General features: G+C 42.2%; 3 protein-coding genes across 3 annotated transcripts; all 3 read left to right on the forward strand.

Moving 5' to 3' along the window:
- Positions 1–5,656: 5,656 nt before the first annotated feature.
- On the forward strand, positions 5,657–8,293 carry LOC106584517 (H-2 class II histocompatibility antigen, A-U alpha chain). Its single transcript, XM_082969253.1, has 5 exons — positions 5,657–5,717; positions 6,038–6,295; positions 7,386–7,712; positions 7,832–7,981; positions 8,274–8,293. The coding sequence occupies exons 1-5, from the start codon at positions 5,657–5,659 to the stop codon at positions 8,291–8,293; spliced, it is 816 nt and encodes a 271-aa protein (XP_082825379.1).
- A 955-nt stretch (positions 8,294–9,248) lies between these two features.
- Positions 9,249–13,062, forward strand: LOC106584525 (H-2 class II histocompatibility antigen, I-E beta chain). Its single transcript, XM_082962561.1, has 2 exons — positions 9,249–9,707; positions 9,923–13,062. The coding sequence occupies exons 1-2, from the start codon at positions 9,356–9,358 to the stop codon at positions 10,036–10,038; spliced, it is 468 nt and encodes a 155-aa protein (XP_082818687.1). The 5' UTR covers positions 9,249–9,355; the 3' UTR covers positions 10,039–13,062.
- Positions 13,063–13,178: 116 nt separating this feature from the next.
- Positions 13,179–17,670, forward strand: vmo1 (vitelline membrane outer layer 1 homolog). The gene is made up of 4 exons (NM_001141495.1): positions 13,179–13,422; positions 13,776–13,888; positions 17,049–17,355; positions 17,512–17,670. Exons 1-4 carry the CDS (start codon positions 13,195–13,197, stop codon positions 17,512–17,514), a joined length of 651 nt encoding a protein of 216 aa, NP_001134967.1. The 5' UTR covers positions 13,179–13,194; the 3' UTR covers positions 17,515–17,670.
- Positions 17,671–22,850: the final 5,180 nt, after the last annotated feature.

A 22,850-nucleotide genomic window follows, 5' to 3' on the forward strand; every position in this document is an offset into this window, starting at 1 on the left:
TCAACAGAGGAGCTCTAGAGTTCTGTCAGAGTGACCTTTGGGATCTTGGTCACATCCTTGACCACGGCTATTCTCCCCTTGATTGTTCAGTTTGGCCGGGCGGCCAGCTCTAGTTAGAGCCTTGATAGTTCCAAACTCCTATGTAAGAATGATGGAGGGCACTGTTCTTGTGGACCTTCAATGCTGCATATTTCTTTTTGGTACTCTCCCCCATATCTGTGCCTCGACACAATCCTGTCTCGAAGCTCTACGGACAATTCCTTCGACCTCATGGCTTGGTTTTTGCTCTGACATGCACTGTCAACTGTGGGACCTTATATAGACAGGTGTGCTTTTCTAAATCATGTCCAATCAATTGAATTTGCCACAGGTGGACTCCAAATCAAGTTGTAGAAACATCAAGGATGATCAATGGAAACAGGATGCACCTGAGCTCAATTTCGAGTCTCATAGCAAAGGGTCTGAATACTTACGTAAATAAGGTATATCTGTTTCTCATGGTCTGAGAGTCGCTAAGGGCCTTTTGGCAAACGGGCTGTCGTGCCTTTTGAGGAGTGGCTTCTGTCTGGCCACTCGACCATAAAGGCCTGATTGGTGGAGTGCTGCAGAGATGGTTGTCCTTCTGGAAGGTTCTCCCATCTCCACAGACAAACTCTAGAGCACTGTCAGAGTGACCATCGGGTTCTGACCAAGGCCCTTCTTCCCTGAATGCTCAGTTGGCCGGGCGGCCAGCTCTAAGAAGAGTCATGGTGGTTCCAAACTTCTTCCATTTAAGAATGAGGGAGGCCACTGTGTTCTTGGAGACCTTCAATGCTGCAGAAATGTTTTGGTACCAATCCCCAGATCTGTGCCTCGACACAATCCTATCTCGGAGCTCTACAGACAATTCCTCCGACCTCATGGCTTGGTTTTTGCTCTGACATGCACTGTCAACTGTGGGACCTTATATAGACAGGTGTGCTTTTCTAAATCATGTCCAATAAATTGAATTTACCACAGGTGGACTCCAAATCAAGGAGTAGAAACATCTCAAGGATGATCAATGGAAACAGGATGCACCTGAGCTCAATTTTGAGTCTCATAGCAAAGGGTCTGAATACTTATGTAAATAAGGTATTTTTTTATTTTATAAATTTGGTAAAATTGATAAACCTGTTTTTGCGTTGTCATTATGAGGTATTGAGTGTAGATTGTTGAGGATTATAAAAAATATATATATTTTAGAATAAGGCTGTAACCTAACAAAATTGGGAAAAAGTCAAGGGGTCTGAATACTTTCCAAATCCACTGTGTGTGTGTGTGTGTATATATATATATATATATATATATATATACACCGAATGCAACAATTTCAAAGATTTTACTGAGTTACAGTTCACATAAGGGAGTCAGTCAATTGAAAATCAGTCAATTTAAATAAATTAGGCCCTAGCCTATGGATTTCACTGGGAATACAGATATGCATATGTTGTTATGGGTCAGAAAACAAGTCCGTATCTGGTGTGTCCACCAATTTGCCTCATGCCGCGCGTTTTCAGGCTGTTGATTGTGGCCTGTGGAATGTAGTCCCACTCCACTTCAATGGCTGTGCGAAGTTTCTGGATACTGGCGGGAACTGGAACACTCTGTTGTACACGTCGATCGTGAGCATCCCAAACATGCTCAATGGGTGACATCTGGTGAGTATGCAGGCCATGGAAGAACTGGGTCATTTCCAGCTTCCAGAAATTATGTGCAGAACCTTGCGACATGGGACTGTGCATTATCGTGCTGAAAACAGGAGGTGATGGCGTTGGATGAATGGAAGGACTGCTGAGGGGAGACAGCTCATAATAATTAGCGGAACTGAAAAAATGAAATGGCATCAAACAGCTGGAAACCATGTGTTTGGTGTATTCGATACCGTTCCACTGATTCCGCTCCAGTCATTACCACGAGCCCGTTCTCCCCAATTAAGGTACCACCAACCTCCTGTGCTGTGCATTCAAATTGCTATCGATAAAATGCAATTGTGTTCGTTATCCGTAGTTTATGACTGCCCATACCATAACCCCACTGCCACCACCGGGCACTCTTTTCACAACAACAAACCGCTCGCCCACACAACACCATACATGCTGTCTGCCTGGTACAGTTGAAACTGGGATTAATCCGTGAAGAAGACACTTCTCCAGCGTGCCAGTGGCCATCGAAGGTGAACATTTGCCCACTGAAGTCGGTGATGAGGCCAAACTGCAGTCAGGGCAAGACCCTGGTGAGGACAACGAGCACGCAGACGAGCTTACCTGAGAAGGTTTCTGACAGTTTTTGCAGAAATACTTTGGTTGTGCAAACCCACAGTTTTATCAATGTCCGGGTGGTTGGTCTAAGACGATCCCGCAGGTGAAGAAGCCGGATGTGGAGGTCCTGGGCTGGCGTGGTTACCCGTGGTCTGCGGTTGTGAGGCCGGTTGGACGTACAGTTTAACTAACAATAAAGGGCAGACACTGTAATGATCATGACTCAACAGTAGGTGGCAGCAGTCAGACGTGGGCTATGTCAGGGCGATGCTGATCATTCAGATAGAAATGTATTGTGTAGAATGCAGAATAGGGAGTCATGTCTCAGCGCTATTTATTGAGTTTCTATCTGCAAAGTTCTGCATGTTTCACCTCTTTGATACACCCTAGTTGTGTGAAAGGTGTGCCATGCATGCTCAGAATGCCTTATGTTTTCTATGTAATAACCATAGATATGGTAATAACTAGAGGTCGACCGATTATGATTTTTCAACGCCGATACCGATTATTGGAGGACCAAAAAAAGCCGATACCGATTAATCTGCCGATTTAAAATTTTTTTTTATTTGTAATAATGACAATTACAACAATACTGAATTAACACTTATTTTAACTTAATATAATACATCAATAAAATCTATTTAGCCTCAAATAATTAATGAAACATGTTCAATTTGGTTTAAATAATGCAAAAACAAAGTGTTGGAGAAGTAAAAGTGCAATATGTGCCATGTAAAAAAGCTAACGTGTAAGTTCCTTGCTCAGAACATGAGAACATATGAAAGCTGGTGGTTCTTTTTAACATGAGTCTTCAATATTCCCAGGTAAGAAGTTTTAGGTTGTAGTTATTATAGGAATTATAGGACTATTTCTCTCTATACGATTTGTATTTCATATACCTTTGACTATTGGATGTTCTTATAGGCACTTTAGTATTGTCAGTGTAACAGTATAGCTTCTGTCCCTCTCCTCGCTCCTACCTGGGCTCGAACCAGCAACACATCGACAACAGCCACCCTCGAAGCAGCGTTACCCATGCAGAGCAAGGCGAACAACTACTCCAAGTCTCAGAGCGAGTGATGTTTGAAACGCTATTAGCGCGCACCCCGCTAACTAGCTAGCCATTTCACATCGGTTACACCAGCCTAATCTTGGGAGTTGATAGGCTTGAAGTCATAAACAGCGCAATGCTTGAAGCACAGCGAAGAGCTGCTGGCAAAACGCACGAAAGTGCTGTTTGAATGAATGCTTACGAGCCTGCTGGTGCCTACCACCGCTCAGTCAGACTGCTCTATCAAATCATAGACTTAATTATAATATAATAAACACACAGAAATACGAGCCTTAGGTCATTAATATGGTCGAATCCGGAAACAATTATCTCGATAACAAAACGTTTTTCTGTCACGGCTGTCTGAAGGATTGGACCAAAATGCAGCGTGTTCGTAGTTCTACATATTTATTTATTCCGTGAAACTAAATGCAATACAAAAATACTTGAAACACAAAAACAACAAACCGTGACGCAGACAGGAAAACACAGTACTCAAAAGATAATCACCCACAAACACAGGTGGGACAAACATCAACATAAATATGACCTCCAATTAGAGGTAACAAAGATCAGCTGCCTCCAATTGGAGATCAACCCAAACAACACCAACATAGAAATACAAAACTAGAAACTGAACATAGAAATACAAAAACAGACAAACACCCCCTGTCACGCTCTGACCTACTCTACCATAGAAAATAACAACTTACTATGGTCAGGACGTGACATTTTCCTTTTAGTGAAATACGGAACCGTCCTATATTTTATCTAATGGGTGGCATCCCTAAGTCTAAATATTCCTGTTACATTGCACAACCTTCAATGTTATGTCATAATTACGTAAAATTCTGGCAAATTAGTTCGCAACAAGTCAGGCGGCCCAAACTGTTGCATATATACCCTGACTCTGCATGCAATGAACGCAAGAGAAGTGACACATTTACATTTACATTTAAGTCATTTAGCAGACGCTCTTATCCAGAGCGACTTACAAAATGGTGCATTCACCTTATGATATCCAGTGGAACAACCACTTTACAATAGTGCATCTAAATATTTTAAGGGGGAGGGGGGGGGTTAGAAGGATTACTTTATCCTATCCTAGGTATTCCTTAAAGAGGTGGGGTTTCAGGTGTCTCCGGAAGGTGGTGATTGACTCCGCTGTCCTGGCGTCGTGAGGGAGCTTGTTCCACCATTGGGGTGCCAGAGCAGCGAACAGTTTTGACTGGGCTGAGCGGGAACTGTGCTTCCTCAGAGGTAGGGGGGCCAGCAGGCCAGTGGTGGATGAACGCAGTGCCCTTGTTTGACACAATTTCACCTGGTTAATATTGCCTGCTAACCTGGATTTCTTTTAGCTAAATATGCAGGTTTAAAAATATATACTTCTGTGTATTGATTTTAAGAAAGGCATTGATGTTTATGGTTAGATACAGTCGTGCAACGATTGTGCTTTTTTCGCAAATGCACTTTTGTTAAATCATCCCCCGTTTGGCAAAGTCGGCTGTCTTTGTTAGGAAGAAATAGTCTTCACAGTTCGCAACGAGCCAGGCGGCCCAAACTGCTGCATATACCCTGACTCTGTTGCAAGAGAAGTGACACATTTTCCCTAGTTAAAAGAAATTAATGTTAGCAGGCAATATTAACTAAATATGCAGGTTTAAAAATATATACTTGTGTATTGATTTTAAGAGAGGCATTGATGTTTATGGTTAGGTACACGTTGGACCAACGTGAACCTAAGCGATTATATGCAACGCAGGACAGGCTGATAAACTAGTAATATCATCAACCATGTGTAGTTAACTAGTGATTATGATTGATTGATTGTTTTTTATAAGATAAGTTTAATGCTAGCTAGCAACTTACCTTGGCTTCTTACTGCATTTGCGTAACAGGCAGGCTCCTCGTGGAGTGTAATGTAAAGCAGGTGGTTAGAGCGTTGGACTAGTTAACCGTAAGGTTGCAAGATTGAATCCCCGAGCTGACAAGGTAAAAATCTGTCATTCTGCCCCTGAACAAGGCAGTTAACCCACCGTTCCTAGGCCGACATTGAAAATAAGAATGTGTTCTTAACTGACTTGCCTAGTTAAATAAAGGTGTCCAAAAATACCGATTTCCGATTGTTATGAAAACTTGAAATCGGCCCTAATTAATGGACCATTCCGATTAATCGGTCGACCTCTAGTAATAACGTCAGTGTCATCCAGATAAAAGATATGATTGGCTGATGATATTGAGGAAGTCACCTTCAGCAGCACTGTTTGGAGTACAACACAAGAAACGGAACATTACTGATAAGGCTCACTGGACAAGTGCACTTAGGATGGGGTGCAGAGTGTTCCTGGCTTTTATACTGGGTGTTTGTCTACTGTCACACTGCCAAAGTAAGTCCACTTTTACTCTTTTCATATGAGAGAGAGAGAGGAATGAGAGAGAGAAAGGAACCAGACTGGGAATTATTTTGCTTGGAAGAATCCCTTTAGCAGTGCTAACCCATACTGCGTTCCGTTATTCTATTCCGTAAACCCATAGATGCAGACAGCTGCTTTATATCAGTTCCCATTGTTATTAAAACAACATTTTACAGAAAAGCCTAACCAAATTAATTATATTGCGTTCAACATCTCTTGTACCTTTTGGCAAAGCATGGTACTAGACAGTCAGATGTGCCATTTTCCATCTCAACTTCTGTTATTGAACACAGGCAAACATTTGCTGCGGTTTTTGACCTTCTGCCAAAAAAACGTCCCCAGCGACGAAGAGTATGACGTGGAGTTTGATGGAGATGAGCTCTTCTACGTTGACTCCATTACCTACCAGGTAGAGCGGCGTCTGTCAGAGTTCGCCCAGCAGTGGACCCCTGACCCAGGACTGCCTCACGAAGTGTACGTGTCCCTCGGAACTTGCCAGTACAACATCCCCCGCTGCATTGTGGGAGAAAAGAGCCCGCCAGAGGCAATAGGTGAGTGCTGTTTCTGCAAAGTCACACCCCAGCTAACACATTATCTGAGGAATGTTTCTTAGAGCTCGGTGAGAGTGTGGTTGTCCTATGGTTATTTTGCATACAACCTTCCCACAACTTTCTGGGAATGGTGCAGGATAGTTGCTTGGCTTTGGAACATTCTCAGCACATTTAAAGAACTTGACAAAGTGGTTTGATATTGGGAATGTTCTCAAATAGTTCAGAGAAGGTTAAGAAACAACATTCCTGTGTGGGAATTTCAGTACTTCACTATAACTTTTCCTCATGGTTCTATTTTGCCACGTTCTCATTGTACAGAGAATGTTAAAAAGACATTCCATTAAAAACCACAAGAAAATGTTTAACGTTCTAATAATGTTATTTAGAAACATATACATTCTGTTCTCAGCGTCAATAAAACACTCTATCCTCTATCTTGTTAAGTGTGTTCAGGTGTTATGGCCATGCCCATTAATTGACCACACCTGATCTTAATGAGTACTTGTTTTCTTTGAAATGGGGTCTGTTTGAGTAGACTAAAATTAACAGCTTTGTATGCCTTAAAATGCTAGCTCCATCCTGGTGGCGCAGTGGACTAAGGTGTCTTATATAACAAATTGGTTTGGTGCGTTTTTTCCGAACTCTGGTGCATTTAGCCCCTTAGTTCAGTTCGTTTGGACTGGTGTGAACACTATCCCTACATGTACATATTACCTCAATTAGCCCGACTAACCGGTGCCCCTGCACATTGACTCTGTACTGGTACCACCTGTATATAGCCTCGCTACTGTTATTTTCAGTCATTTTTTCTTTTTTTTTCTTATCTATTGTTTACCTAATACCTATTTATTTTACTTACAAGCCCTAACCAACAGTGCAATTTTTAAGTAAGCATTTAACTTTAAGGTCTACACCTGTTGTATTCGGCACACTGACAAATAAACTTTGATTTGATCCGCACTCGGGAGCACACAAAACAATGGACAAAAAAGGGTGCAGGTTATTTGATGAAATTCATGCAGCATAATAACGAATTGACACTCTCCTCGATCACTCTACCACTCATCGGTTTGCGGGTCACCGAGGTGAGAGGATGAAGGAGTGCCCAAATTAGAATCCCCCCCCCCAACAGAGGTGCCCACCTCCCACATATACTCCCAGAGAGAGGTGGAGCTGGGGGTCCCCAACACACTCATCTGCCGGGTCAGTGATTTCCACCCAACACCCGTGGATGTGACTTGGACCAGGAACGAGCAGCCGGTGGCAGAGAGGACCATCATTCAGACCCAGTACTACTCCAATGAAGACTTCAGCTTCAGGATCTTCTCCTACCTGAGCATCACACCTCAGGAGGGGGACATCTACTCCTGTAGTGTGGGTCACGTCAGCCTGCAGGAACCCCTCACCAGGATCTGGGGTGAGTCACTGCTGGTGTGACCTTATACTGTAGGGTACGACGCAGAGAAAGGTGGGATGTTATTGATACTGTATTAGGGACACTAACAAATGAATTGTTTCTTCACTATATGTCCACAGAGGTTGAAGTGCACACGGACCACCAGACTGTGGAGACAGCAGTGTGTGTTGGAGGTGTGACTCTAGGAGTGGTGGGAGTAGCAACAGGAGTCTGGTTTATCAAAAAAGCCAAGAGGTCTGGTCTGCGGCCCCTCCCTAAGCCAACATCAGGCAACAATCAGCTATCAGCGATACAGCAAGGGCTCCATGCAACAATACCAAGGACAATTCTCATATTTAGCAACCTACAACTACGCTGGCGACCAATATAATGCAGTTCACTATTTCCTACATTTGATCAATAATCTTAATAAAATACTCCTTAATTGTTTTTCAGATTGGGACATTCTTTTTTGCTTTGGCAATGTAGGCACTACACATTTATTCAATGTCACATTTCTGTATTACATGAAAATAAGAAATACTTGTTACTATATTCTTTGTGGGTGATTTCTTCCCTTAGGTGTACTTCTCAGTTTGTAAACCTGCCACATGGTTAGCCCTGGCTATTATACTTTTGTATAAAAGGAAGTGGTTGGTTACTGTTGCACAAAGATAATGCAGTGACTCAGGGCAACCATATGAGGAAATGTATATTTTGCTAACACACCACCCGAACCAGAAATATCTCATTCTGTCCATGTGAGGGCTGATATTAACTTCAACTCATTCCACAGATTATCACTTACCGTACAAAACATATAAAAAAAATTGAGTGGTGAGGGGAAAACAACCATTTTCACTCAATATCAGAAACAGTTTACAGCAGTATAGCAAGGGGGGACCTTATTGGATACCAAGGTGGAGCTTAATTTTGTTCGTCACACATTGGGATGTACCTGTCAATGATAGCTGCTTCAACTGGTAGACTTCAGTGTAGTTATTTGTCTCTATCTGAGTGACTGGATACACCATGGCTCTCTGCTGGGTCTATTGGATGGCTGGACTTTCTGTCATTCAGACCTGGGCAACACCAGCAGGTGAGTCAGTCTATTTTTTGATGAAATGCATGATGTGTCTAACATACTCTATATTATGAAGAATGTATCAAATTAAGTTGACAGATCTTTTGTAACAATACAGTATAACGACTCCACAAAGGCAATGTTAAGGAGATTTACCTGAATCAATAAGCAACAACATATTTTTTGAGTGTACCTCATTGCATAACTACATGGAAAGGGATACAACGGTCCAAATTATATATATATTTTTTTTCAGGTGGGTACCAGTTCCAGGGGATAGTTGACTGTGAATATGATGACACCATTGACAATATGATCTACTTTGTGAAAAACATATTCGACCAAAAATTGACCACCATCTATGACTCCAGGGTTCAGAAGTATGTGGGTTTTGGGGAGTTTGGCATACGCAATGCAGATCGCTACAACAGCCAAGCTTGGAAAATGGCTATAAGGAAAGCAGAAGTGGAGACTATTTGCCGATACAGTGCAATATTCTTCAAACTGAGCACTTTGGAAAGAATAGGTAAGTCATTTTTATGTTTCTTTCCTTTCTTAGTAATTTGCAACATTATTAAAAATGTTGATGTTTCAGGCCGGGAACTTTCATCGGACAGACAACTTCATTTCTACGTCATCCTATGTCCCAGTGCCTCCCATTGTCAAAGTCCGCCTGACCAAGCCCTCTCGCTACGGGGAGCTGTCCATGCTGGAGTGCAGCGTTCTAGGCTTCTACCCTCAGGAGGTGAGGGTGAGCTGGCTGAGAGACGGGCTGGAGACCACCACAGCCGTGACCTCCACTGACACACTGGCTAACGGGGACTGGAGCTACCAGCTCCACTCCTACCTAGAGTTCAGGCCTCAGAGAGGGGAGAGTGTAAGCTGCATGGTTGAGCACCCCAGCCTAGATGAACCACTGGAGGTGGTCTGGGGTGAGAGACCTGGGGAAGAGAGAGAGAGTGTTGTGGTCTGGAGGGAGGGGAGGACAGTTGGAATGGAAATGTAGGGGAGAGGGGTACAGAAAGAGGGAGGAACATTCTGCTTATAGTAGTGTTTTCATGAAAATGTCAATAGATTTGAAGTTACTGGATTGGTAGCAGCCTTGTGGTAGAGTGTGATGTCTTGTTTTACATAATTCCATTCCCAGATACCTCAGGCCTGGATGCTAAATGGTTTAAAATGGCAATAGGGGTGTGTTCCCTTTTCATTGGTGTAGCCATGGCTATTGGAGGAGGAGTTTACTACTGGTGGAAGAACAGGTAAGTCACAACATTATCACACAATGGACAGAGATTTTATGTATGTATTGTATTTTCGATTTCAAGAAGTTTCATAATGTAGACATATTTTACTGTTTCAGGTCAGGCTTTAGGCGTGTGAATAGATAAGGTAAGGCATTTTTCTATATTGTGTTTGACATATTTTGCAAAAAAATACAGTGTGTGCAAATGAGGTAAGATTAGGGAGGTAAGGCAATAAATAGGCCGTAGTGGCGAAGTAATTACAATTTACAGCTTCAGTGATTTTTGCACTTCGTTCCAGTCATTGGCAGCAGAGAACCGGAAAGGAAAGGCGGCCAAAGGAGGAATTGGCTTTGGGGGTGACCAGTGAAATATACCTTCTGGAGCGTGTTCTACGGGTGGGTGCTGCTATGGTGACCAGTGAGCTGCGATAAGGCGGGGCTTTACCTAGCAAGGACTTATAGATGACCTGTAGCCAGTGGGTTTGGCAACGAATATGAAGTGAGGGCCAGCCAACGAGAGCATGCAGGTTGCAGTGATGGTAGTATATGGGGCTTTAGTGACAAAACGGATGGCATTGTGATAGACTGCATCCAATTTGCTGAGTAGAGTGTTGGAGGCTATTTTGTAAATGACATCGCCGAAGTCAAGGATCGGTAGCATAGTCAGTTTAATGAGGTTATGTTTGGCAGCATGAGTGAAGGATGCTTTCTTGCAAATTGAAAGCTGTTTCTAGATTTAATTTTGGATTGGAGATGATTAATGTGAGTCTGGAAGGAGAGTTTACAGTCTAACCAGACATCTAGGTATTTGTAGTTGTCCACATATTCTAAGTCAGAACCGTCCAGAGTAGTGATGCTGGACGGGCGGGCAGGTGCGGGCAGCGATCAGTTGAAGAGCATGCATTTAGTTTAACTTGCATTTAAGAGCAGTTGGAGGCCACGGAAGGAGAGTTGTATGGCATTGAAGCTCGTCTGGGGGTTAGTTAACACAGTGTCCAAAGAAGGGCCAGAAGTATACAGAATGGTGTCGTCTGCGTAGAGGTGGATCAGAGAATCACCAGCAACAAGAGCGACATCATTGATGTATACAGAGAAAAGAGTCGGCCCGAGAATTGAACCCTGTGGCACCCCCATAGAGACTGCCAGAGGTCCGAACAACAGGCCCTCCGATTTGACACACTGAACTCTGTCTGAAAAGTAGTTGGTGAACCATTTGAGAAACCAAGGCTGTTGAGTCTGCCGATAAGAATGTGGTGATTGACAGAGTCGAACACCTTGGCCAGGTCGATGAATACGGCTGCACAGTAATGTCTAACATGTCTGATATATACTGCCGGAATCTTTACTTTCCATACATCAAAACAGAGAATTGCATAGACAATCTTTGTGTACCCAAATGTCACATTTTCATATTTTTTTCTTCTTTCCAGCAGGTCAATTGACTGCTTCCATGTGCATATGGCATAAGAGAGAACTCTTTCTTTGCCCAAAATGCCACTGGTTAACAAAGCAGAAGTAATACGTTTGTTCTTTACCATACTATTCAAATTGTGTCCATGTGATGGAATCAGTTTGCTTACCATTCGTTGTTTGCTAGTGTGGGACTTTCCTAGCTTATATTTTCAAACACTACAGTCAGATCCATAATTATTGGCACCCTTGATAAAGATGAGCAATAAAGTCTATAAAAGAGCTCTATTTTCATGTCATTTGTCCATAGCTCTGGTTCCAAGTCCTTATGCCGTTTATCAACCTCGAGGCAGTGTTGGGCCGATGGCATGAAAATAAAGCTTTTTGGCCAAACACCAGTGGTGGGTTTGCCTTTGACAGTATGCAGAAAAGTACCTCATACCTATGGTAAAATATGGTGGCGCATCCTTGATCCTTGTTAAGGTCAACTGCATCATGAACATCATAACCAGTCCCAGGACATTTGACACAAAAACCTTGTTGCCTCTGCCAGGAGGCTGACACTTGGCCACAAGTGGATTTTCCAGCATGGCAATAACCCTCAAAATCCACCAAGAAATGGTTAATTGACTACTAAATCAACATTTTGCAATGGCTGTCTCCGGACTTGAACCCAATTGGTTTGAATTGAAGAGGGCAGTCTATAAGAGCAGACAAAGGATATCAATGATCTGGAAGGATTCTGTATGGAGGAATGGTCTAAGATCCCTCCCAATGTGTTCTCCAACTCATAGAATATTTGAGAAAAATACTGTTATCCTTGCAAGGACAGGGTGCTGGAGTACATAAAACAGTACAAAGTGTATTTTTTAGTATTACTTGTTAAACAAAATCTATTTCTTTATGCTCTTGTATTAGTATAATTAGTATTTATATAATATTTGTGTTTTTGTATAATAGATTTTTTGCTAATAATTATGGATCTGACTGTATGAAATGTTAACATATGTGCAGGTAATTGATGTGCATTTAGACGATAATGCTAGATACAGGGGATACAAGAGGTTATACAACAAGGTCATTTTTTCTGTCTTTATTTAATTGGAAATATAGACTCATTAACATGCATAGAATTGTTTGAACGTCAACTATAGCAAAAAAATCATAAAATATCACAGCTTTCTGTTATACCAGACAGGAGAAAAAGCTACTCATTATGCAAGTCCTGTCAAATGAAAACAATTCACTTCAGTTGCCTTGGGACTGCACATGCACAGCGATAACAGAAAGGCTCTTTATATGAGGTGTAAGAAAATTGACATTTTGAAATCATTGTAAATTAACTGATCTATTTTGATAATAAAGACCACTATTAACATATGTTCCTTATTTTTTGGTTCACTCTGTCGCGCCAAAAAAAAAATCAGCTTTGGACCTGGTTTCTGACAATTAAACGTTTTCTTTACGTCATAGCATGTAAACAGTCAAATTACTAATATACAACATGGGTCATACTTTGGTAGGACAAATTATTGACAGTTCATTGAGACTATACCAGCTGCTTTTGAAGTCACTGACAGTATTGTTATTTTTAACTCTATGTCCTAGTACCACCTGCCTCTTCCCATGGCCAGACCACAGTGTTGTAAATGATTAATACTGATAACAGTATGGAGACACCATTTTGGAGGCGTGAGTGAGGAAGGCTATAAGAGTTCACTGCCTTTGTTCCATCCCTTCTGTGGATGAGACTGACTTCTGTCAACATGACTACCCCTCTGTTCACTGCTCTGTCCTTCCTGGCTGTGCTGGCCCTTGGGTCATGCCTTGCTATATTGCCCGAGGAGCAGCCCTATGTGGAGCGTGCTGGTATCCAATACAGCGCTAGGCCTTACACCTCCCTCCTCACCGTGCCCAATGGAGAGCAGTTTGGGAACTGGACCTGGCCTGAGATGTGTCCCGACAAGTTCTTTGCCGTTGGGTTCATGCTCCGGGTAAGTTCTTTGCCGTTGGGTTCATGCTCCGGGTAAGTTCTTCGCCGTTGGGTTCATGCTCCGGGTAAGCAAGGGCTCCTTCATACATTTCAAACATCTACCAGTTTGGAAAGCATTTCTTTCAATTAGTCAATTCAGGGATTAAATTCCAGTCCCCTGTGGTCAAAAAGCCTATTTTCAAATAGCCCATTTATTTGAATTATTTTCTACACAATTCAAATCCTAAATTTGATGTAATCAAAATGTACTTGTGGTGTTGATCCGTTACCAAACATGATCAACACATTTGTGTATTACGAGACCATTCTTCTGTTTGAGCTAATGCTAGCATATGTCCATTAACCTTCTCTCAGGTGGAGTCCGAACAGTACGGTATGGATGATACTGCCCTGAATGGCATTCGCTTGATCTGCGCTAAGGACGAAGATAGGAGCTTCTTGTACACCATTGAGTCTCACACTGGATTGTATGTACAGACTAGAACAACATGCCTCATATCGGCTTATCACATTGCTCAATGTAGACACAATTGGAAATAATCATATTTCCCAGGTTTAACTGTAAAAGCGCATTTCAAACTATAGTGATGAAATGTGACTCAACACCTAGATTCTGTCTTATGTAGCAACATTTGAAATGTTTTTTTTTACATGAGTAAAAAGTAGAGACTCAGAGCTACAAAATGGTATATCATACACTACATTTTTGAGGAACAATGGGAAAGGAATTCTGCTTTGATAGTTGATAAACTCACTTTTGAGAAAAGGGCCTATAAATGTTTTGGTGCTACTGGAGAGCTCTCCTTTGTCTACACCCATTCAGCATTGTTCACACCCCTTTAAATCAGCCCCACCCATCTCTTTAAGGATTCACATGTGAGGTCATGTGCTAAACAGTGTGTAGTGTAGTAAAGACCAAAAGTAGTAGCCTACAATAAGGAAAAATTCCAGGTAAACAAAGTGTCTAGATAAAAATATTTTATAAGTGTTAGATCACACTTGTCTAAATTGATGGGTCATGTGAAATAAATTCTATAACCCCCAGCCACATCCAGTGGTGATAAAAGTACAAAATTGTCATACTTGAGTAAATGTAAACATACTTTTACTTCAGTCATTTTCTATTAAGGTAAGTCATCCAGTAAAATATTACTTGAGCAAAAGTATTTAGTTTTAAAAATACTTAAGTGTCAAGTAAATTAAATGCTAAAATGTACTTAAGTATCAAAAGTAAAATAATAAATAATTTCAAATTCCTTATATTAAACCAGATGGCCCAATTTGTAATTTATTTTTGACAGATAGCCAGAGGCACACTCAGACAATTTACAAACGAAGCATTTATGTTTAGTGAGTCTGCCAGATCAAATGCAGTAGGGATGACTAGGGATGTTCTCTTGATAAGTGTGTGAATTGGACAATTTTCCTGTAAAAATGTAACGAGTACTTTTGGGTATCAGGAAAAATGTATGGAGTAAAAAGTACATTATTTTCTTTAGGAATGTAGTGAAGTAAAAGTTTCCAAAAATATAAATGATAAAGTAATGTACAGATACCCCCAAAAAATACTTTAAAGAACTTTACACCACTGCCAAAATGCCTTAACACCAGTACATTAGCATACTTTATATACTGTTACACACGCACTTATCACATAGTATTCCATACATAAGTTAAGGCCATGCAACCTGAGTGAGCTGCACATGTACAGTACATAAACAGATGCATGCTCCATATATTTGTGTGGTGGACACATGATACGGCCACATGATATTGTTGTATGTCACAAAATCATGTTACGACATGATATATATCAATATTTTACTAAGTGGATGGGTCTCTACAGAAGGTGTAAAAGGTACAGCCAAATGGTTACTTGCAATAGCATAAATGGAGTGTCAATATCAATAAAATATACAGTATGTACACAAACCATATCAATAACGAAAGTGATAGACGAGGTAGTATATGCATACAATCAGGGGTAAAGTGGCTGAGCAGCAGGATAATAAAAAATAGTAGCAGCAACGTAGTTAGGAGAGAGTCATTTGAATAGAGGAACTGCAGATAGTGCTGATGACTGGACCATCCGAACCACGCATGAACAAGGGAATCTATATTCGGAGAGCCTGTTTCTATCCTGCCTTTGACTTTGGTGCAGGGCATGTGATGTCCATAGCCTCTTTGTCGCAAAACACCCTGATCTTCTCAAAAATATAAGTTTGTCTAGCTGTGTCCAGTCCAGGTGCTGCTTGTACAGTCAGACCATCTATGGGAGGAAGGATGTCAGCGTTGCGCAGCAGCTGAAACCTGGTCCCGACTGAGTCTGAACTCTCCTTGGCGACAACACCAGGATCCAGAGCATCAAAGCTGTAAAACAAGAAATAACTAAAAATACATTACAACCTTGCACAACATCAATTCACCTCCCAAGTTTAGATAAGAATAACCTCATACAATGCAATGAAAATGATATTCACCTGAAGTGCCGGTACTGCTTGATCTGAGTCAGGTGTTGTTGCCAGCCATAGCTTTCCACCAGCACCATACCATCCTCCAGTCCAACCAGTTTGGGATGTTGACCCCTGTCACAGTGCTGTCCTTCACAACAGCAGCAATCTCAGTGTTCATTCTGGTCTTTTTGAAGCGCTGCTTGATGAGGCCAAAGCACCAGTCTGGGTCCAGACTGTGGTGGAGCTTGTGCATGGTCTGCCTGGTACAATACCAGAGCACAAACTTGTTCTTGTTTTGGCCACTGCAGTTATCACAATTCAGGTCCACATGTGTTTTCCCAACTCGATAGTTGGTAAAGAAACGGTGCATGTAGTTGATGACTGCGCTGCTGCCTTTGCTGGATGACAAGCCTTCATCAATCAAGTAGTTGACCTGTGATATTCCTTCACAGCAGACACCAAACAAGCCACACTTGCGAGGAGTTAAAAAGTAGATGGGACCTGGCTGCATAGAGTCAGGATAGTGCACCTGCAAACAACAAAATAACATTAAGATAAATTACAATTAATTGTCTCAACCCTGTCAATCTGTCTTTACACATCTCAGTGAAAGGTATTTGCCTGCCTCCCATATATATCGTTTTTTTGTTGTGTATATCTATCCATCTATGTCCTTAATCAGTATAAAGGTGTAAATGTTGCTTACCTGTTGAACAAAATCAAAGCTGTAATGCATCCTGATGTCATCCTTAACAACATGCTTCTTATCGTCCTTGTTACGAGATGTCGCCAAGCCAATAGATGGCGCTGCTGTTATTTGTATCTGAGTATGATACTATATAGTACTAGCGAGCCAAGTTAGCCATTACTTACTATGCACTGTATGCATGCTACCGAGTGATGCTTAAGTAACATTACCTTGGTCTTGTATAGAACAAACAGCACACAAAACAGTCCTATTTCATTGCTCAAGGTAGACACAAATGGACTTAAACCCTGCATCTTCAAACTGCCGTGAGATGTTATTCCATGTCCCATTTCTACACTCTACATAATGTGCCTCTTTTCTCTGTCTCAAAGCTATGGTCAAACCTCATTCCAGACTGCTGTGATCGTGAAATATTATTCCATGTCACGTCTTCCCTCTGTATGCCTCTCTCTCTTCCTCTCCCAGCTTTGGTGACTGGTCGGACCCTCACTATTGCCCCAGGGGTGTGCTGACTTCCTTCCAGCTGCGTGTGGAGCCCCACCAGAGTCTGTTCGGTGACGACACAGCCGCCAACAACATCAGGTTCCGCTGCAGCAGCAACCCCACCCTCACAGGCGCCGGCCTGGACTATGGCGAGTACAGCCTCTGGAGCCAGGATTGTGGTGATGGAGGAATCTGTGGCATCGAGACCAAGATGGAGGAATACCAGTACGGCCTGGATGACACATCTCTCAATGACGTGCGCTTCCACTGTTGCGTCAAACTCCAGCAGGTGAGATAAGATGGTTGTCATACCGGATCATTTATCATGGAGGGGCTGAATGAGTTGGTCTTCTGTATGATATTGATATCATGGCAGCTATGGAACACTACAGTATATCACACATTTTCTAACCCTCTGGTGTTTTTTGTTGTCTTATCCTCACAGTAATCATCTGAGGGAGATACCTCTTCTGGACCAATCTCAACCAACCAACCAGCCCAGACCTGTCAACACACAGGCTCTGACCCATGGTCCCTTCAATCCAATCTACACCCAATATCTGAATCTACCACTGGTTAAAACCTAATAAATCATTCAACTGTCTCTTTATGGCTCCTTTGTTCAGTGAGGCTGAAACAAATGACATTAGCTCTGACTGAATATAACCCACTCACCAGAGCTGAAGAACCCCTCTAGATCACTCCACAATACGCACTGACATCCTCATCAGCATGAGAACAGCATGTTTTCATAGAGCGTCTCTAATGAACCAATAAACTCAAAGCAAAGTCATAACAAGTGTGCACAAAATGGAGGTGCTGACACACGCATTTGTCCTCCTGGAAAGGGAGCTAATTAAGAAATGACAAGGGTTATTAATTAATTTACAGTTTAAAGGCCTGACGGCGTCCGATAAGGCGGTGATTGGCGTACACAGAGGTAATTGTGTTTAATGTGTGAGTGGGTAATCTGCAAACGCAGTGTAAGTGGAGAAAAAGGACCGTGTGACTTTATCAAGCAGCGCAGCAATGGTTATCACCAGCTACTCAAACATGAGGCATACTGATAATGAGCCATAATTCACTGCTCTGGAGTTTCTCTTTCATGCTAATGAGTGAACTTCTGGTGAACTCAAGTTAAGTTCAAACTTATTGCCTCTTGGTACGCAATACTTTCATTTAGTGTGGGTTAGATTGGAGTGATAGTAAAGAGTGATGACATAGGTCATCTATATAAACTCAGCAAAATAAACATCCCTTTTTCAGGACCCTGTCTTCAAAGATCATTTGTAAAAATCCAAATAACTTCACAGATCTTCATTGTAAAGGGTTTAAACAGTTCCCCATGCTTGTTCAATGAACCACAAACAATTAATGAACCTGTGGAACGGTCGTCAAGACACTAACAGCTTACAGACGGTAGGCAATTAAGGTCACAGTTATGAAAACTTAGGACACTAAAGATGCCTTTCTACTGACTCTGAAAAACACCAAAAGAAAGATGCCCAGGGTCCCTGCTCATCTGCGTGAACGTGCCTTAGGTATGCTGCAAGGAGGCATGAGGACTGCAGATGTGGCCAGGGCAATAAATTGCAATGTCCGTACTGTGAGACGCCTAAGACAGCGCTACAGGGCGGACAGCTGATCATCCTCGCAGTGGCAGACATTACGTGTAACAACACATGCACAGGATTGGTACATCCGAACATCACACCTGCGGGACAGGTACAGGATGGCAACAACAACTGCCCAAGTTACACCAGGAACGCACAATCCCTCCATCAGTGCTCAGACTGTCCACAATAGGCTGAGAGATGCTGGACTGAGGGCTTGTAGGCCTGTTGTAAGGCAGGTCCTCACCAGACATCACCGGCAACAACGTCACCTATGGGCACAAACCCACCGTCGCTGGACCAGACAGGACTGGCAAAAAGTGCTCTTCACTGACGAGTCGCGGTTTTGTCTCACCAGGGGTGATGGTCGGATTCGTGTTTATCGTCGAAGGAATGAGCGTTACACTGAGGCCTGTACTATGGAGCAGGATCGATTTGGAGGTGGAGGGTCCGTCATGGTCTGGGGCGGTGTGTCACAGCATCATCGGACTGAGCTTGTTGTCATTGCAGGCAATCTGAACGCTGTGGGAAGACATCCTCCTCCCTCATGTGGTACCCTTCCTGCAGGCTCATCCTGACATGACCTTCCAGCATGACAATGCCACCAGCCATACTGCTCGTTCTGTGCGTGATTTCTTGCAAGACAGGAATGTCAGTGTTCTGCCATGGCCAGCGAAGAGCCCTGATCTCAATCCCATTGAGCACGTCTGGGACCTGTTGGATCGGAGGGTGAGGGTTTGGGCCATTCCCCCCAGAAATGTCCGGCAGATGCCTTGGTGGAAGAGTGGGGTAACATCTCACAGTAAGAACTGGCAAATCTGGTGCAGTCCATAAGGAGGAGCGGCAGGTAGCCTAGTGGTTAGAGCGTTGGACTAGTAAACGAAAGGTTGCAAGATCGAATCCCTGAGCTGACAAGGTAAAAAAAAAATCTGTCGTTCTGCCCCTGACCAAAGCAGTTAACCCACTGTTCCTAGGTCTTCATTGAAAATAAGAATTTGTTCTTAACTGATTTGCCTAGTTAAATAAAAAGGAGTACTGCAGTACTTAATGCAGCTGGTGGCCACACCAGATACTCACTTTTGATTTTGACCCCCCCTTTGTTCAGAGACACATTATTCCATTCTGTTAGTCACGTCTGTGGAACTTGTTCGGTTTGTGTCTCAGTTGTTGAATCTTATGTTCATACAAATATTTACACATAAGCTTGCTGAAAATAAACGCAGTTGACAGTGAGAGGACGTTTCTTTTTTTGCTGAGTTTATGTATGTTGATACTTTGAAAGGGTCCTTATAAGACCATGAAGTGTTTTAATGCAGACAAAATATGCATTTCTTTGCTGAGTCATGAGCAGCATCAGAGGTAGGTACATCCAACCAGATGAGCAGGTGACTGACATGACCACTAGATGGCAGTGTTATCTTAGAGGTGAATTGACATGTTTCAGTGGATGGATGGTATGACACAGCGGTATTCAACTCTTACCCTATGAGGTCCAGCGCCTGCTGGCTTTCTGTTCTACTGGATAATTAATTGCATCCACCTGGTGTCCTAGGTCTAAATCAGTTCCTAGTTAGAGGGGAACAATGGAGAAAAAAAAGCAATGGTGCTGGCTGCGAGGTCCAGAGTTGAGTTTGAGTGGTATGACAGAACCAACTAGATGAAAACCAGTAAAAATAACAGTATACACAATGTAGAGGAACAGAAATGATGAAGTGATCTGGTTGCGTAGACAGTTTGGGTATCCTCTTACAGTTTGCAGTAAATCAATTAACCTTTATGGCCCTCTGTGCACAGAATGATATTCCTTAAATTAACCTTGGCGTATCATTTTACAAATATAAAGATTTAGTCTGATAAATTCCCATCTTAATGCAAGATCACCAAAATTCTCCAGACATTCAGTATGCCACATTCAGCAGTTTTATCCCAAACCCAACATCAGTTCAGGTCTTAGTGGTAAACCCCATGGGCCACAGCGCTTTAGGCCGAAAGTACATTTGTTCAATACTATAACTGCAGGCTGGAAATGAGGATTTTTGACACTCTAGTGGTCCACCTCGTCCCCTTGGTCATTTAAGATCTATTAACGTTTCCTGTAGTGGACAACATGGAAATAATGTGGTTGTTGTTTCATAGCCCACATTATAATGACCCTGTTCTCCCCAGGGCTCCTAGCTCTCATGATGTATAGATCACCCCTGACCGTGAAACTCTACGGAAATACGCTTGCTTTCCATTACCATGATTTGTGAACACATGGGGCCCACGTAATGTATTTCAATACAGCAGCATAATGCCTATACATTTGATCAACTGTAATGAAAATGTAATAAGCAGATATGACAGATTTTAAACAATAGTTCTGTTTTTTTACCCCTTGTGCCGCCTAAGAAAATGACATTGTCCGTAAGCGCATGGCTACAGCACTCAGGTCCAGCCTGATCCAACAATGGAGTCCTTATACTGTAGACTGTGAGGGACTAATGTTTTCTGCATTTACCTCTTTACATTCTTTCAGCACTCCAAGGCCAACCTACAAGAGCCCTTCACTTGGGGGCCGATTCCGACCCGAGTTAAGCATGTGTAAATAAAATGTAATTCCCTTTTTATGCACCTTTAGCTCTACGGGTATTCTGACTTTGAACTTGAGAATAGCATGTTATTCAACCGCTATTCGTTTTGGGTGAAGATGTAAGAAATGAAGGTGTGGTGGAGGTGTGTCTACAGATATGCCGAATTCTGACCTTGAATTATTTCCCTCATAATTACGCCACCTTTACACATGATGAAACGATGAATAAGGTCCAACAACCTGTCGGTTCCAAGTGGAACAACATCTACTTTCTTTTCCCCCGATAGAAATAACACCGTTCTCCATGCACTGTAATTTACACATTGATAAGAGCTAGGTAAATGAGCAAGCCGTTTGGATAAGGGGATTGTGAATATAAATGACCCTAAATAATATACAAGATCAGAGTATTTTAAAATCGACCAACTGGTGGCGGAAAGGAGATAAATATGTGTGTATTAAGATGGTTCTTTCATTAATTCCCATTCTGAACCAATTCTCTCAATATACACCGAGTGTACAAAACATTAGGAACACCTGCTCTTTCCATGACAGACTGACCAGGTGAAAGCTATGATCCCTTACTGATAGAATTTGTTAAATCCACTAAAATCAGTGTTGATGAAGGGGAGGAGACAGGTTAAAGAAGGATTTTTAAGCCTTGAGACAATCGAGACATGGATTGTGTATGTGTGCCATTCAGAGGCTGAATGGGCAAGACCAAAAAGATTTAAGTGCCTTTGAACGCGGTATGGTAGTAGGTGCCAGGCGCACCGGTTTGAGTGTGTCAAGAACTGCAACGCTGCTGGGTTTTTCACGCACAAATGTTTCCCGTGTGTATCAAGAATGGTCCACCACCCAAAGGACATCCAGCCAACTTGACACAACTGTGGGAAGAATTGGAGTCATGGGCCAGCATCCCTGTGGAACGCTTGACACCTTGTAAAGTCCATGCCCTGACAAATTGAAGCTGTTCTGAGGGTAAAAGGAGGTGCAACTCAGTATTAGGAAGGTGTTCCCAATGTTTTGCAAACTCAGTGTCTGTTGAGAAAATTTGAATTAAAAGGTACACCGTATTTAATGGGTTTTAGATAAATGTACTGAAAACCCTTTTGAATGAAAACTCCATGAGAAAATCTGTTGGACAGCAAGTGAGAGGGTTTTCAGCAGTTGAATTACATTTATTCAGTGCGTGCAAGGTAGCCACACCTGCAAAGCCTGTTACACACCTGCATACGGGAAGTATGAATACCAACTACAGAGAAGTGCTTAATAAATCAAACAAGGAATAGATTTTCTGAGTCTGAATTGAGCCCTTAGAGCTGAACCTGAACAAAACATGTCTCAACTTGTTTTTCTCACTGGCCAATGTCATGTTCAACCATCCATGTGATTCTACTATCTAATGGAACATTTTTGTGTTTACGGAATCTAAGACATTGAAGGTTGCACATAAATCTTTACAAGAGACTTGAAAATTGAAAGACCACTGATGAGTGAAATGTGTAGTGTTGGGTAATGATTTGAGTTTAGGAATGACCCCAAACATGGCAAAATGCATTGGTTTTCAAAATTCATCTAAAAAGAAAACACCACAGG

This window comes from Salmo salar, chromosome 02 (assembly GCF_965601325.2).
Source record: "Salmo salar chromosome 02, fSalSal1, whole genome shotgun sequence".
Taxonomy (NCBI): domain Eukaryota; kingdom Metazoa; phylum Chordata; class Actinopteri; order Salmoniformes; family Salmonidae; genus Salmo; species Salmo salar.

Bases quoted from the DNA above. Each gene is read 5' to 3' on its own strand.
- LOC106584525 (XM_082962561.1), top strand. From the start codon at position 9,356: ATGTTGATGTTTCAGGCCGGGAACTTTCATCGGACAGACAACTTCATT. The intron at 9,708-9,922 runs GTGAGAGACCTG...TTCCATTCCCAG, and splicing joins ACCACTGGAGGTGGTCTGGG to ATACCTCAGGCCTGGATGCT.
- vmo1 (NM_001141495.1), top strand. From the start codon at position 13,195: ATGACTACCCCTCTGTTCACTGCTCTGTCCTTCCTGGCTGTGCTGGCC. The intron at 13,423-13,775 runs GTAAGTTCTTTG...ACCTTCTCTCAG, and splicing joins CCGTTGGGTTCATGCTCCGG to GTGGAGTCCGAACAGTACGG. The intron at 13,889-17,048 runs GTATGTACAGAC...TTCCTCTCCCAG, and splicing joins ATTGAGTCTCACACTGGATT to CTTTGGTGACTGGTCGGACC.
- LOC106584517 (XM_082969253.1), top strand. From the start codon at position 5,657: ATGGGGTGCAGAGTGTTCCTGGCTTTTATACTGGGTGTTTGTCTACTG. The intron at 5,718-6,037 runs GTAAGTCCACTT...TATTGAACACAG, and splicing joins TCTACTGTCACACTGCCAAA to GCAAACATTTGCTGCGGTTT. The intron at 7,713-7,831 runs GTGAGTCACTGC...ATATGTCCACAG, and splicing joins ACCCCTCACCAGGATCTGGG to AGGTTGAAGTGCACACGGAC.